Here is a 16720-nt window from a genome sequence, read left to right on the forward strand (position 1 = left end):
TGAAGTTTGGCAACAGCACTTTAATAGTGAGCACATAGAAAACTAAAGTGCATCGTGGTATATTTACATGAATTCATTTGGCAAACACTTCCAAAAGCGATTTACATTGCATTCAATATAAACATTTCAGCTATTCACATGCTCTCTGGGAATCAAACCCATGATGTTGACATTGCAGCACAACGCTCTACCAGCTGAGCTACAGACAAAAAGGCTTCAAACAAACATCTATATATACATTAAAGTTCAACCTGTAACGTCCTACAGAGAAATCGACTGAGATTTGTCCTCTCAAGGTGCTTTGATCTCACTGTCCAATCAAACGTCTTGCTTGATAGTGATCAAGGGCTGTTTTGAAATGAAGAAAAATAAAAGAGTTTACAACGTGTTTGATAGTTCAGCATGTTTTGTTGATTTCAAACGGAAAACTTACCAGGGTGTTGAAATGAGGTCTGCATATGGCTTTACTCTCCCAGAAGATCAGAACCAGAGCCAGAATCAACTCGAACCCACACAACACGCAGATCACCACCTTCAGCCCAACAAATATATTCAGGGGCTAAGGAATAATAATAAATGAATAAATTAGTGTGCAAATGATAATTAACATCAGCTCATAAGTGTGTCTAAATGCATGTTTGCTAAAAGAGCACATAACGGTACCTTTGAAATGTCATCTCTGCTGCTAGACTGTAAAATAAAGTAAATCAATGAGATATATGCACAGCGCTGCAATTCTGGCTTCTGTAAAATACACAGTATATGGGTGAAGAATGACAAATTACCGGTATAGGTCCAATTACCGAGCAGAGAACTATAGCTGCGATGGACCAGAAAAGGCTGATAATGTTGAATATGAAGGACAGTTTCACCTTTCAGAACAAGAACAAGTAGATAAATGATTAAATTCAGTTTCCATCATGACAAGTTATGAACAATATTTGTGATCACCTACCACGGGCATGATCGGAGACTTTCCAGCTGCAAATGTCAGAATGCCACTTGCAATGAACTAAATAAAAGAGACTGTGTGAGAGATGTGTGTGTTCACATGAATACAACTTAAACATCAAAAATGAGCTATAAAAGAGACAGGATAGCTATGTTCTCACCAGGGCACAAGGTAGGGCGTAGATTAAATGACTTGCATGGTCTTCAAAAGCAACGAGGCTGCCGAGGCAAATGACAAACACTCCGATGCAGAGCTGAGCCGCCTGAAACATCAACAACATTCACATACAGTCAAAAAACTCATAAAACTAGTCTGAGTTCACATTGAGTTTTCCAAATGTAAAACTAAGGTAACACTTTAGTTTAGGGTCCAATTCTCACTATTAACTAGTTGCTTATTAGCATGCATAATACTAGGATATTAGTTGTTTATTAGTACTTATAAAGCACATATTAATGCCTTATTCTGCATGACCATATTCTACATCCCCTAATCCTACCCAATGCCTAATCTTAAATCAAGTTTTTAATGTTGTTTATGTGTCTATGTGGTGTTTTTAATGTGCTTTTAAGATAAACCATGTGCAAATATACATGTCAACACCATTGCTGAGTATTTTCTTCTTAAAAATGCAGTGAAAAAAGACACGGTTTGAAATCGCTGGTGTCTGTGACGTCACAAACTACCTTGTAAACAATCTTGTCAACGTGCCGGCGGGCTTTAGCATATAACAGTGAACTAGCAGGAGAGTCTCGAGAGAAGCCAGGTTATCCCGGTATATTTTTCTGCTGATATGAAAAATCGTGTAGATTTAGCGATATGACAGGTGTATGATGTATATTACGATGTTATAATGAACTATAAGCCTTTCTCCACTGATATTCTGAGTTGTTCAAAGCGTTTGTAAGGATACTGATAGTTAGAAGGAACATGGTTTGTGTAACATTAGCAACACATTATTATCTGTTTGATAATGTGGTCAAGCAAAAGGATAATCATATTAATTACCGTTATGTGTCCGATGTTGTAAAGAGCAATACTATTGTGCAGCGTTTACCTCAGTAAGTTGACTGAGTGGATCTCTGAGCTGGTGTGAGTGAGTGGAGGCGGGGCTGATTTGCATATTCATTGATCTGGGTATATTAAATGAGCCAAGGGTGTAGAGTTACATTCAAGCTATTTTAAGGCATTTTCACAGGAAAATAAAATGTTTAAATATGTCATTTTGGTGATCACAGATGAGTTTTAAGGGATAAAATTATTGACTATAGGGGGAGTTTAACAACTACTAAACATTAATAAGCAGTAATTAGGAGCTTGTTGAGGCAAAAGTCAAAGTTAATAGTTAGTAGGGCTGGATGATTTATCGAAAAATAATCAAAACTGAAATTCAGAACCTCTAACCGACAAAAAATGACGGTTATTTCGTTGATTCAACACACACACACACACACACAGCAGTGTGATCACTTTCACTTGTGTGTTCACTAAACTTTGTCAATGTGTTTTAAGGTTTGGACATTCAAGCGATTTTAAACCATCGGATGTGTATTATTATATTGAGCTCCCGTGCTCGCGCTGATGCATTGTGGTACAAACAGTCAAACAGTAGCTGCGCATCATGTGAAGATCGCGCGCACAGAAAGGAGCGCAGAAACTCGTTGTTAACGCTGTCCTGTGATTTATCACTAAAGCGGCTTAGAAACTCAAAAGTTAAAGCATATATTTTTCTACTTTTGAAGTAACTACTTACAACCCACAGCTTCACAATTAATAGATGTCACGGTTCGCAGATCCACTGTGTCATTCTGTTGTCTGTGTGTGGGTTGTGGGGTGTGTCACCTGATTGTTCTGTGTGGGCGTCGCCGCTGATTACTGATCAGCGGCAGCTGTGGGTTATTAGATCTTGCCTATTTAACGCCTTGTCTTTCGTCTCATGTTTGTCAGATCGTTGTTTTGGAGTCCTGGTGTTGTCTCGTGTTTCCGTGTTTCTTGTTTCCTGGAGTTGGAGTTATCGTTGCCGTTTCCTGTCTGTTCCCCTGGATACTCGTTCTGGATTTACCTTGCTCATCTCATCTCACGGATTCTCACCACAGAGCACCACTCACCACGGACACCATCGCCCATCCAGTCCCTGTGTTACCATCTCTCCTGCTGTCTGTGTTGTGACTGTATGTGTATACATATCTGACTACCTGGCGTGAAGCACTATTAAAGTGATAACTTGCTATTGCATCCAGTCTTCTTTTCACGTGACAGAACGATCTGACCATCTACCATGGATGCAGCGAGTTCAGCAGCTTTCACGGAGTTCATCAGTCACGCTGTTAATCGTATGGACCAGCAGCAGGAGAATCTTTCATCCACCGGACGCGCCGTCCAGGCGCTGGTAACACAGGTGTCCGAGCTCTCCCAGCAGCTACAACAACTTCGCGCTCCCACTGCGCCAGCCCCACCGTCCGTTCCCCCACCATCACCCGCACAAAGAGACCTGTCGGAGCCCCGCCTTCCCGTTCCTCAGAACTATGCCGGTGAGCCAGAATTTTGTCGAGCGTTTTTGAATAAATGTTCTCTCCATTTCACCCTGCAGCCACGCACCTTTGAGAGGGAGGAGTCCAAGGTGGCGTTTGTACTGACCCTGCTCACCGGGAAGGCGGCGCTATGGGGAACGGCGGTTTGGGAAAACCAGGACCCGTGCTGCTCCTCGTTCACGGCACTTGCCGCCGAGATGAGGAGGGTGTTCGACCGTGCGGTTGCGGGAAAGGAGGCCGCCCACAAACTCACCGCTCTCAAGCAGGGCAACCGCACGGTCGCTGACTATGCCATCGAGTTCCGCACCCTCGCGGCAGAGTGTCGGTGGAACGAGGAGGCGCAGTGGGACGTGTTCCTGCATGGGCTGGCTGATCGTATCCACCGGGAGATATACATGTTGGACCTTCCAGAGACATTCAACGGGCTTGTTGAGCTGGCGCTTCGAGTTGATTCTCGCCTCCGACGAGTGGAGTCCCTAGTGGAATCCGGAGAGAGACACAGCGGTCTTCCTGTCAGCCCGGTGGATGCGGTTAGCCCAGCACCCGATCCTGAGCCCATGCAGGTAGGGAGAGCTCGGCTTTCTCGGGAGGAGCGGGAGCGGCGGAGGTCCTTTGGTCTTTGCTTATACTGCGGGACATCGGGACACATCATCAGGAACTGCCCGGTAAAAGACCAAGCCCGATAGTAAACTCGAGGCTACTATCGGGCGGGATCTCCGCCGAGAAGTCCTCGCCATCAACCCTCCTCCCGGTTAGACTGAGATGGGCTACACACGACATCACCTGTAGCGCACTCTTGGATTCTGGGGCGGAGGGCAGTTTCATGGACATCACGTTTGCACGACAACATGGAATTCCTACATCATCCCTTGAGCACTCCATTTCAGTCAACGCACTCAATGGACAGTCTCTTTCCAGTCTCTCCCACACTACGGATTACATCACCCTCGTCACTTCCGGTAACCATTCAGAAGAAGCACAGTTCCTCCTCATGGACACCCCACACACACCTGTCGTTCTTGGACACCCCTGGCTCACCAAACACAACCCTCGCATCGACTGGCAACTCGGAACTATCACTGAATGGAGCACCCAGTGTCACAAGTCTTGTCTATTGTCTGCTTGTCCCACGGTGTCTGTTTCTGTTTTGCAGGATGAGGCGGTGGATCTGTCTAACGTGCCTAAGGAGTACCTTGACCTGAAGGAGGTGTTCAGTAAGTCCCGAGCTGCTTCTCTCCCTCCGCATCGTCCCTACGATTGTGCAATAGACTTAGTTCCGGGTAAGTCTCCGCCTAAAGGCAAGTTGTACTCTCTATCTGTTCCCGAGAGGGAGGCCATGGAGAAATATATTTCTGATTCTCTGGCAGCCAAGTTCATCCGCCCTTCCTCATCTCCAGCGGGGGCGGGGTTCTTTTTTGTGGGGAAGAAGGACGGGTCTTTGCGACCTTGTATTGATTACCGGGAGCTGAACAACATCACGGTAAAGAATAATTATCCTTTGCCGTTGATGTCTTCAGCCTTCGAGAGGTTGCAAGGAGCGTCCATTTTCACTAAATTGGACTTAAGAAACGCATATCATTTGGTCCGCATCAGGGAGGGGGATGAGTGGAAGACCGCTTTTAACACCCCTAGAGGGCACTTTGAATACTTGGTCATGCCCTTCGGGCTGTCCAACTCGCCCGCGGTCTTCCAGGCACTCGTCAATGACGTGTTGAGAGACATGGTTGACCAGTTCATATATGTCTACCTGGACGACATATTGATTTTTTCATCGTCTCTCCAGGAGCATGTTCAACACGTCAGACGAGTGCTTCAGCGGCTGCTAGAGAATGGGCTTTTTGTCAAGGCGGAGAAATGCGAATTTCATGCACAATCTGTTTCTTTCCTAGGGTACATCGTCTCATCTGAGGGAATTCGCATGGATCCTGACAAGGTTAAGGCTGTGGTGGATTGGCCAAGTCCAGATTCCCGTAAGGCCCTACAGCGGTTTCTGGGGTTCGCCAATTTTTACCGGCGTTTTATTCGCAATTTCAGCCAACTAGCCGCACCTCTGACCGCTTTGACCTCCTCCAGAACGACCTTCAGGTGGTCAGATGCAGCCGAGGCTGCATTTGCCAAACTGAAGGGCCGCTTCGTTTCGGCCCCTATTCTGATAGCCCCTGATCCTTCGCGTCAGTTCGTGGTGGAGGTCGACGCGTCAGAGGTGGGGGTAGGTGCAGTTCTCTCCCAGCGTTCTCCCTCAGATAACAAGATGCACCCTTGCGCGTATTATTCTCATCGTTTGTCTCCTGCTGAACGCAATTATGATATTGGTAACAGAGAGTTGTTGGCAGTCAAATTAGCGTTGGAAGAGTGGCGTCACTGGTTAGAGGGTTCAGGGGTACCCTTTATCGTTTGGACTGATCATAAGAATTTAGAGTATATACGATCGGCTAAAAGACTCAATTCCAGGCAGGCTCGGTGGGCACTTTTTTCGGTCGTTTTGATTTTACTCTATCGTACCGCCCGGGCTCCAAGAACATCAAGCCCGATTCTCTTTCTCGCATTTTTGATCCCTCCGAACGCCCGTCTACTCCCGAGTGTATTCTTCCCGAGACATTAGTGGTCTCCACTCTTACATGGGAGATCGAATCGAAGGTCCTGGCGGCCTTAGAAGGGGTAACGCCTCCGCCCGCATGCCCACCGAACCGTTTGTTTGTGCCGGATGAGTTAAGGTCCTGCGTCATCAAGTGGGGTCATTGTTCTAACGTGGCTTGCCATCCAGGGGTTAATCGAACCAGATTTTTGGTCAAGCAACGATTCTGGTGGCCAGGTATGGCTCGCGACATTCGCGATTTTGTTTTGGCTTGCTCGGTCTGTGCTACTGGTAAGACTTCCAACCGACCTCCAGATGGGTTACTCCAACCGCTGTCTGTCCCTTCGAGACCCTGGTCCCATATCGCGCTAGATTTTGTGACCGCCCTCCCACCCTCCCAAGGGTACACGGTTGTTTTGACCGTTGTGGACCGGTTCTCGAAGGTGACCCATTTTATACCCTTGGCCAAATTACCCTCTGCTAAGGAGACAGCGGTTACTGTCATTGATCATGTCTTCCGGCTACATGGCCTCCCGGTGGATGTGGTTTCTGACAGGGGTCCCCAATTTGTGTCCAAATTCTGGCAAGAGTTTTGTAAGTTACTGGGGGCGACGGTTAGTCTTTCTTCTGGGTTCCATCCCCAGACCAATGGTCAGACCGAGAGAGCCAACCAGGATTTAGAGCGAATGTTGCGATGTTTGGCGTCCAAGAATCCTTCCTCCTGGAGCCAACAACTCTCTATGATTGAGTACGCTCACAACTCGTTACCAGTGTCTTCTACGGGCCTGTCTCCGTTTGAATGTAGCCTAGGTTACCAGCCACCTGTGTTTCCCAGTCTGGAGTCCGAAGTTGCGGTTCCCTCTGCCCACGCCTTTGTCCAGAGGTGCCATCGCACTTGGAACAGAGCCCGCGAGACTCTGTTGCAAGTGAGGGCGCGCACCAAGGCTAAGACCGATCGCCACCGGTCAAAGCCACCCGTATACGTCGTTGGTCAAAAAGTGTGGCTTTCCACTAAGAACATTCCGCTCCGCTCCGTGGCTAATAAGCTCGCTCCCAAATTCATTGGCCCGTTTACTGTCACTAAGATCATTAGTCCAGTGGCAGTCCGCCTCAAATTGCCTCCGGCGTACAGGAGGATTCATCCCGCCTTCCATGTGTCCAAAATCAAACCAGTTTTTCATTCACCACTTAATCCGCCTGCTCCGGTTCCTCCACCGCCGCGTCTCGTAGACGGGGAACCAACTTATTCGGTTAATCGTATTCTGGACTCGAGGCGGAGGGGACGCGGATTCCAGTACTTGGTGGACTGGGAAGGTTACGGTCCGGAGGAGAGGAGTTGGGTACCTGCGAGGGACATTCTGGATCACTCCCTTATTGATGATTACAATCAACAGGTAAGGAGTGGTGGGAACGCCGAGAGGCGTTCCTAGGAGGAGGGGTACTGTCACGGTTCGCAGATCCACTGTGTCATTCTGTTGTCTGTGTGTGGGTTGTGGGGTGTGTCACCTGATTGTTCTGTGTGGGCGTCGCCGCTGATTACTGATCAGCGGCAGCTGTGGGTTATTAGATCTTGCCTATTTAACGCCTTGTCTTTCGTCTCATGTTTGTCAGATCGTTGTTTTGGAGTCCTGGTGTTGTCTCGTGTTTCCGTGTTTCTTGTTTCCTGGAGTTGGAGTTATCGTTGCCGTTTCCTGTCTGTTCCCCTGGATACTCGTTCTGGATTTACCTTGCTCATCTCATCTCACGGATTCTCACCACGGAGCACCACTCACCACGGACACCATCGCCCATCCAGTCCCTGTGTTACCATCTCTCCTGCTGTCTGTGTTGTGACTGTATGTGTATACATATCTGACTACCTGGCGTGAAGCACTATTAAAGTGATAACTTGCTATTGCATCCAGTCTTCTTTTCACGTGACAATAGAGAGACGGTATGATGAATTCACACACGCAATCGCTCTCTCATTAATGCGTTCAAATGAATGTACTGGTACTGTGCTAATTTATCTGTGTCTGATTTACAATCAGCAGAAATCTGTAAGAAATGTTGCAAACCATAGAGAAAATAACTGCTGAAAGTAAGCTATGTCGGAGCACTCTTTCATATTTACAGGTTAACGTGAAAAAGGCTTAACGTGGCTTAATGTACTAAGACTAAATGTCATGCTAATAAAGTAGGCTATACTATGTGCAAAAAAATCAGATGAGCCCAAAATATGATCTTAACGCGTTTTATAACACGTTAAGCCTTTTTCTCCCATAGAAAACCGTTATACTTTATTAGCATGATATTTAGTGAGTTTGGTCTGTTAAAATCACTGTCTTAGTAGGCCTACATTAAGCCACATTAAGCCTTTTAACGGTATATGGGAGAAAAAGGCTTAACGTGTTATAAAACGCGTTAAGATCATATTTTTGGCTCATCTGATTTTTTTGCACATAGTATACTTTATTAGCATGACATTTAGTGAGTTTGGTCTGTTAAAATCACTGTCTTAGTACATTAAGCCACGTTAAACCTTTTAACGGTATATGGGAGAAAAAGGCTTAACGTGTTATAAAACGCGTTAAGATCATATTTTGGGCTCATCTGATTTTTTTGCACATAGTATACTTTATTAGCATGACATTTAGTGAATTTGGTCTGTTAAAATCACTGTCTTAGTACATTAAGTACATAAAAGGCTTAACGCATTAATTTTATAAAACGCGTTAAGATCATATTTTGGGCTCATCTGATTGTTTTGGACATAGTATACTTTATTAGCATGACATTTAGTGAGTTTGGTCTGTTAAAATCACTGTCTTAGTACATTAAGCCACGTTAAGCCTTTTAACGGTAGGCTATATGGGAGAAAAAGGCTTAACGTGTTATAAAACGCGTTAAGATCATATTTTGGCCTCATCTGATTTTTTGCACATAGTATACTTTATTAGCATGACATTTAGTGAGTTTGGTCTGTTAAAATCACTGTCTTAGTACATTAAGCCACGTTAAGCCTTTTTCACGTTAAGCGTTTAAGAATGTCCCTATTTAGGGTACAAACCTTGTCAGTGAACTATGAGGGCAAAAGACAAAAAAAAAAACGCTCATTAGTCATAATCGAGGTAAAATGTTCAATTAATCGAGATTTTGATTTTAGGTCATATTGTCTAGCCCTAATAGTTAGTTAATAGTGAGAACTGGACCTTAAACTAAAATGTGACCAAACGATGTAAAAAAAAAATATTTTAGATTCTAGGTAACTAATAAAATGTAAGTAAATGAGTGTCAGTGATCATGTGACTCTTTGTACAGACGGTCAGAAACTCAAAGATCATCTCAAATCATGCTAGAAAACATAATCATCAGGTTTTGTTCATGCAGCTCCAGTAAAAGAGAAATACTGTACCAAATACTGAGATGTTCTCATATTTTTAGCTCCAATTCTGACAAGCGGAAGTCATCATAGTTTGGGTAAACTCTTATAATGGTGAATGAGAGACTTTGATAAATATTTTTCTGAGTTCCATTTTTAGAAATAGCAAAAGAAAAACTCCGCAATAGTGTTTTCATAACTTTAAAAAAGAGGGAAAAAATCGAGAGCAGACAGAAGTGAGAAAGATCACTTTCACAGCTGCTGTATTAGAAACACCCTCACAGCAGCGTTAACTAGTTTTTTGTAATTTTATGAAACAGTTATATAATACTAAGTATTATTACTAAGTGGCATAAATGTACATACATTTTTCAAAAAAAAAAAAAAGAAAATATAAAAAACTTCGCAAGATCACATGCAAGTCATGTGTAATGAAAATGCATTAAATTTTCACGGGTGTTCTCAGACATTTGGTCCACACTGTGTATATACAAATGGATATATTATAGTGTATAGTGAATGTATCTTTGATGGAAAACACTAGTCATTTAAAATGATGACATATAAATGTTTATCTGTTGAAATCAGGGTCACACATCAACCACCAGTGGGGCCAAAAATACCACTGAAGCTGCCTAAATGCCCCAGATATTTAACATGTGCAGTAAAAAAAACCTGTAGTGAATTCCTGTTTATGTATCATCTGATGATTTCAAGATAATCTCTATGCCTCTGCAACTACTCAACTAAAACAAAACTAAAAGTCCAAATCATAAAACAAAATCCACGGTGATGGTAGAGAATAGAGAGTTTAAGGATAAGAAAATAACGGTACAAAAATGCTAGAAGCCCCTTAATGAAATACATTAATTTCTGAGATTTGTATTTGACATTATTATGCATTTAAATCTCGCTACGTACCCCGAGTTCCTTTGGTCGCCCTCTCAGAAAAACCTTGTAAGAATCTTTGAAGACGCAGGTGAATTTCTCGGGCATCAGCTGCCCCTCTCTCATGTTCCTGATGCTTCCCAGAGGAATGCTGATGACCATACAGTCATCCGGCTTAAACGTGTACCGCATTTGTCTGTCGTTTGAAAAATATAGAGAAATATTGCTATCTCACACAATAGATCAAATACATTCAGCAGCTCAGATGTGAACAGAAGGAGAGTGGTGACCCTGGCAGAGGGTCTAAGCATTATTTCACTGCTAAACATGATTTTATTCATCAGTATTGTTGTGGAAATCTAGTCAGATGCCTGTTATTGGCTGTTCTCAAAGATTAAACTTCCTCACTTGTTTGCCACAATTAATTATCAAACCTTCTGACTTCTTTTTAATGGTGGGATCCTGTCTTTTATGTTTTTAAAGAACATTTAATCCCATTTTCCAAGGCAGTGTACATCACATGTAATCAGAGCAAATCAATTTGTAGCATTCAGTGTTTGCTAAACGCCTCCTTCATTACGTGAGGTAAGATATACAGTGTATGTACGGCTTTCAAGGTTTTCCATTACAAATTACATAGGCATGTGGCCTTCCTCTACTGTTTTCCTGGCTTACATAATACTATAGTATTTCTGCCTTGTATTCCAGAACAAACATGTAAACATTCTTGAATCAAGATATATTGATTTGAGAAGCAAAATAACATCAGATATTAAGTCTTGTTTTCTGAAAAACGAAGTGAGTTTATGCTTTAAACAACAAATATCTGTCAACGGAATAAGAAAAATATTCTTAATTCAAAGGGAAAACAAGATTATTTTTCACACCCAATGACAGTTGTGCTCATTTTGCTTCTCAAGTAAATGTTTCTTGATTTAAGAATGTTTAGATATTTGTATTGGAGTACAAGACAGAAATAGAGGAAGAAAAGCATGTTTTGCAGTGTAATAAAATATAATCATATATCATAAATGAATTATATTAATGATAAAAATAATCAAATGTGCATTAGTTTGGATAAAAATTAATTTGAAATCCACACATCCAGTCTTGAATGAACTATAAAATAAAAAGTATGCAATAAAAAGTATTTAGCCTCAAGCGACCCCGAACCAACCCACAGTTTATAAAATGCCCAGAGTGTGACAGGTTTAAACGTGTTTACAGGAAGTAGATAATAAAAAATAAAAGATAATAAAACACGGATGCACATCAACAAATTATACACTGCATAGAGGAGTTGTTGCATTAAAGAGCTATTTCTACCTTAAATGTAGTTTTGTTGGTGTAACCTAAGGTTGATTCAGTTGTTAAATAACATTTTTATTTGAATAAAATCAGGAGGTGGGATCCTGTCTTTTATGTTTTTAAAGAACATTTAATCCCATTTTCCAAGGCAGTGTACATCACATGTAATCAGAGCAAATCAATTTGTAGCATTCAGTGTTTGCTAAACGCCTCCTTCATTACGTGAGGTAAGATATACAGTGTATGTACAGCTTTCAAGGTTTTCCATTACAAATTACGTAGGCATGTGGCCTTCCTCTACTGTTTTCCTGGCTTACATAATACTATAGTATTTCTGCCTTGTATTCCAGAACAAACATGTAAACATTCTTGAATCAAGATATATTGATTTGAGAAGCAAAATAACATCAGATATTAAGTCTTGTTTTCTGAAAAACGAAGTGAGTTTATGCTTTAAACAACAAATATCTGTCAACGGAATAAGAAAAATATTCTTAATTCAAAGGGAAAACAAGATTATTTTTCAGTTGTGCTCATTTTGCTTCTCAAGTAAATGTTTCTTGATTTAAGAATGTTTAGATATTTGTATTGGAGTACAAGACAGAAATAGAGGAAGAAAAGCATGTTTTGCAGTGTAATAAAATATAATCATATATCATAAATGAATTATATTAATGATAAAAATAGTCAAATGTGCATTAGTTTGGATAAAAATTAATTTGAAATCCACACATCCAGTCTTGAATGAACTATAAAATAAAAAGTATGCAATAAAAAGTATTTAGCCTCAAGCGACCCCGAACCAACCCACAGTTTATAAAATGCCCAGAGTGTGACAGGTTTAAACGTGTTTACAGGAAGTCCGAGCTAAAAAATGTGCAACTTGTAATAAATGGAAAGAGATTCAGTTTTCTGAAAGATAATACAACACGGATGCACATCAACAAATTATACACTGCATAGAGGAGTTGTTGCATTAAAGAGCTATTTCTACCTTAAATGTAGTTTTGTTGGTGTAACCTAAGGTTGATTCAGTTGTTAAATAACATTTTTATTTGAATAAAATCAATTAATTTAGGCTGCCTGTATGTGTCTGACTCACTTTATTAATCTAGAACAGGGTTTGTGTTTCAGCTAAAGAGTCTTTTAGTGATAAATAAATGGTCTTACCAGCTGGAGAGTAAAGTGTGTGAAGTCTAGATGAAGTTTCAACAGGCTTGTCTGCTCTAATAGCAGAAGTTCATTTGAGAAGCAGAGCTGAACTGCTCACTTCATCACTTCTCACATCACAGTTCCTTCTTCTTCTTTTTTTTTTTTGACCAACCACATGAAAGTGGCTTATTGGGTATCAAGAAAAAAAAAAAACACTAAAGTGACACACCATGATCTTTTCTCGACTATATACGGAAGACAGACTCAGTCAGCTCGGTAAGACGAACTCATGAAGCTTTGCATTTTTATATAACTTAATGAATATATGCAAAAGAGATATTATATTTACAAAAATGAACATTTAAAATAGTTGTGGTTAGGATGAATATTAGAACATTACTAGCAGAGATGCATTTATGATTGTTAATAAGGGTTTCATGCATCTTCACAAAACAGACATGATCAATAATGTTATTTAAAGTCACTTCTATTCAATTCATATTTGCTTTATATTTGGATTTTTTTGAGAAAAAAAAAAAAAATTCAAGTGGGGGAATGAAGGCTGTTCTGTTAATTTAAGTGTGTTTATTTGCATGCAGAACATGGCCAGAGCAGATATCGCGATGGAGATCCGGCACGAGGACTCAGCAGCAGGAGGACGCGGTGATGATGGGCCGCTCATCAAATACTACCGCGCCAGTGAAGCGCTGCCCGGCGCAGTGCCTGTCCTGCACGGCCTCCTCAGGAAGGGACCCGCCACCTGCGCGGTAACACAAACCACCATTTTCTGACGGCTATGAGCTCCTCATTTACACCATTTACTGATGTTTAGTTCAGCTCTTGTGAAAGAAAACATGGACTGAAATGTTTAAAGGTTTTCAGTCAGACACTTTTTATATAGGCTATATCGAACCTTTTATATTATGGATTAATCAATTTTGTTTTAATAATTTATTTTAGGCTAATTCAATTTCATGAATTAAACAGCTCGTAAACATACTTTAGCAGTAAAAAAAATGGAAATAACCTGAAAGTATTATGAAAGCATGTATTAATTTCTCCTTACATAGAACCATTTTGGCTCTTTAAAATTGAGTCAAGAATATCTAGCTATATATTTTTGCTTAGGCCTATATTTAGCTATATAACTCAACTGAGCCATTTTTTTCTAAGTGTTTTTATATAAAAAATTAATGATTAAATAAAATGCACAATGTGAGTACAGCTGAAGTTTAGACTGTAAATCAATTTTTACAGTCAGAAATGTATATTTTTACTGTTGCCCTGCTGTAGGCCGTGCAGACGTCCAGTGGGATCCTCAGTTTTGGAATAGGGGTCGTATTTGCAGCGTCATTCGGGATAAATAACAGTCTACTGACCTTATTCCGAGTGCCGATCATTACTGGGATAATGGTGAGCTTCATTTGATTCTGCTTCAAATGTTCGAATGCATCATTGTGCAGTACATGCATGCATGTTCATAATTAAATATTGCATTTTATGAACTTTCACTGTTGTTAGTTTCACTCAAACCACCCTTGTTCACATTACTTAAAAAACTCATACATTAACGTAATTTAACTGCGTTGTTTCTACTAAAATTGAGCATTGTCAGCTTTACTTAGTAAGTGTTTGTTCAGTCAACTTAACATTGCTGTGTGAAACACACACATTATTGTTGACATAACTAACTGTGCAGTGGATCCGTAGTTCCCAGCATGCTTTGCAAGGGACTGCATTAGGAGAGTAAATTTAGGGATTAAAGTGTTATTTTATGTGTTTTTCAGTAAAGGGAAAGATGTTGTTAGTTTATGTTAGTGTTTAATGTTCAGTTATGTTGGACATTTAGAGTAGTTTCTGTAATGTTTTTGAATTTTGTGGTTACCATCATGCAGAAGAGTGTCGCCTGTGTTTAGGCTGTGCGCACTCATATACCCATGTTTATAGGATGAAATTCCTGCTCTCAATTCGATTGAGTTTGTTCAATTAGTTATTTTTTGAGTGCATTTTGGGGTGAGGGGCTGCATTCTGATATGTTGTATCCTTTTTATTTAAATGATTATTCAAAAAAAAAAAAATGTGTTCACCTTACGTAATCAACATAACATTATTAAGTAAACTGCACATATAAATATTATGTAACAGTGACATTCAAAATGATTTCTATTTACTCAAAGAAATTTTGTCAGCTTTACTTGAATTTCTTTTGTTCATTCAACTAAATAGTTTTTTGTACAAATTACTCAATATTGTTGCGTAGAACCACTTGACACTTATTTTTTAAGTAAATCCAACAATCCATTTTTTTGAGTGTACAGATTATTCATCAATAATGTTAATCATTTGAAACAATAAAATGATGTTTCCTTTCGTCTTCCAGTTTGTCGTGGCTGGAATCTTGTCTAATCTTCTGTACAAAAGCCCCGGGCTTCTACAGGTTAGTGTGTGCATTTAATAAACACAGTCTTTGGAAATTACAAGCATTAGTCAATTTTTTTTCTTTTCTCCAGACTTGCTTCATTGCCAACATCGTGTGTCTGGTGGTGTCTGGGATCGGAGTGATTCTTCTGGCTGTTGATCTTAATTCAGTTGGAAATCAAATCGAGCACAAGGTAGAATTAATAATTCAAAACAATTCCTGCTCTAAACATTTCTGCTTCACATTTAGTCTTTCATCTAGGCTTATTAAATGCATAAAACATGTTTTTAAATGGATAGCAGTTGATACATACTGTATGTGAACATTTATAATTATTTAAAGAGAAAATGTACCAAATAAAGACTGTAGGGCCTAGTGTGAATCTCACGAAAACACAACCAGGTCAAAATTAAAAGGCGAGGAAAAATAATATATTTTTTGTAATCAAAAAACATTATAAATAAAACTTTTAAAATATAATAAAAATAAATAAAATATTCTTTGCATTCTGACATTATTTTCATGACAATTAAGCACATGAAAATGACTGCAATATAATGTGTTGTTTTTATTAGTATAAATACACCTAAAAATGCACTTTTATATAACAATTCTTTATTGCATTACAGAGTTTGAGTGGAAAATATGCTTAAAATCTCATGCAATGCTTTATGCAAAATACAGTTTATTTCTTTCGATTTTGAGGTCAAACACGGCCTGAACATGTTCTTTACAGGCCTCGTGAAGTTATTCCTGTAAACTTTAAAAGAATTTATCGATCCAGGTTGACATAAAAATGTTCAAACAGGACATTTTTGGTGGTTTATTGGTCTGAAAGGCGGCTTGACTGTTGTCAGATGTGATCAGCGTGTGTTTGCGTCCTGCAGATGGAGGTGCTGGTGCTGTGCGTGACTCTGATGGACATGCTCATCGCTGCAGTGCTGATATTCTGGTTTTACAGAGAGAAACGTGACCATAAGAAGTGATGGCACTTTCTTCTGCTCGTTCAAACATCTGGAAGGATGTGTTTGCAGTCTTCACCTCTGTGGCGTTTGAGCTCATCATTTCTCAGAAGGTTTAGCAACAATAATAGAATTCAAGAACTAAAAAAAGCAGAAGTTACCACAACCAAATTCTCTTCCCACGTAGTGCCTTTCCTGAGATTCAGTCGTGGGAGTCTCAAAAATAAACTGTGGCGTGACTGAAGAGAACCAGAGGTGGAGCCGTGTCAGTGACGAACACATGCCAAATGTGGATGATTTGACCTTTAATGAGACTTGTTAGTAAATGCCAGTAAAATACAACAGTTCTTGGGTTTTTTCAGCATGAACGAAGAGCTAAAGCAGCGATCCAGCATTTATTACCTGTGATGCTGGATATTATTTGTCTGTACATATTTTCACATTTATACATTGAATTAATGTAATTCAAAAATTTCTGTATCTATTACATATGAATTTGAGTTAATAAAACACCATCTTAATAAATTACAGATTTTATTTTTTATTTTGAAAGTAAAAAGATGGACTCGATC

General features: G+C 40.2%; 2 protein-coding genes across 2 annotated transcripts; one reads left to right on the forward strand and one right to left on the reverse strand.

The window, feature by feature from the left end:
- Window positions 1-12923, reverse strand: LOC125242989. Its single transcript, XM_048152163.1, has 8 exons — window positions 12786-12923; window positions 10341-10503; window positions 1113-1214; window positions 956-1012; window positions 786-872; window positions 664-690; window positions 434-559; window positions 1-348 (listed from the first exon to the last, which is right to left on the reverse strand). Exons 2-8 carry the CDS (start codon window positions 10497-10499, stop codon window positions 319-321), a joined length of 588 nt encoding a protein of 195 aa, XP_048008120.1. The 5' UTR covers window positions 10500-10503; window positions 12786-12923; the 3' UTR covers window positions 1-318.
- Window position 12924: 1 nt separating this feature from the next.
- On the forward strand, window positions 12925-16673 carry si:ch211-269k10.4 (uncharacterized protein LOC100150242 homolog). The gene is made up of 6 exons (XM_048152164.1): window positions 12925-13043; window positions 13367-13534; window positions 14061-14180; window positions 15148-15204; window positions 15278-15379; window positions 16074-16673. Exons 2-6 carry the CDS (start codon window positions 13370-13372, stop codon window positions 16170-16172), a joined length of 543 nt encoding a protein of 180 aa, XP_048008121.1. The 5' UTR covers window positions 12925-13043; window positions 13367-13369; the 3' UTR covers window positions 16173-16673.
- The last annotated feature ends 47 nt before the right edge of the window (window positions 16674-16720 follow it).

Source organism: Megalobrama amblycephala, linkage group LG13 (genome assembly GCF_018812025.1).
Source record: "Megalobrama amblycephala isolate DHTTF-2021 linkage group LG13, ASM1881202v1, whole genome shotgun sequence".
Lineage (NCBI taxonomy): Eukaryota > Metazoa > Chordata > Actinopteri > Cypriniformes > Xenocyprididae > Megalobrama > Megalobrama amblycephala.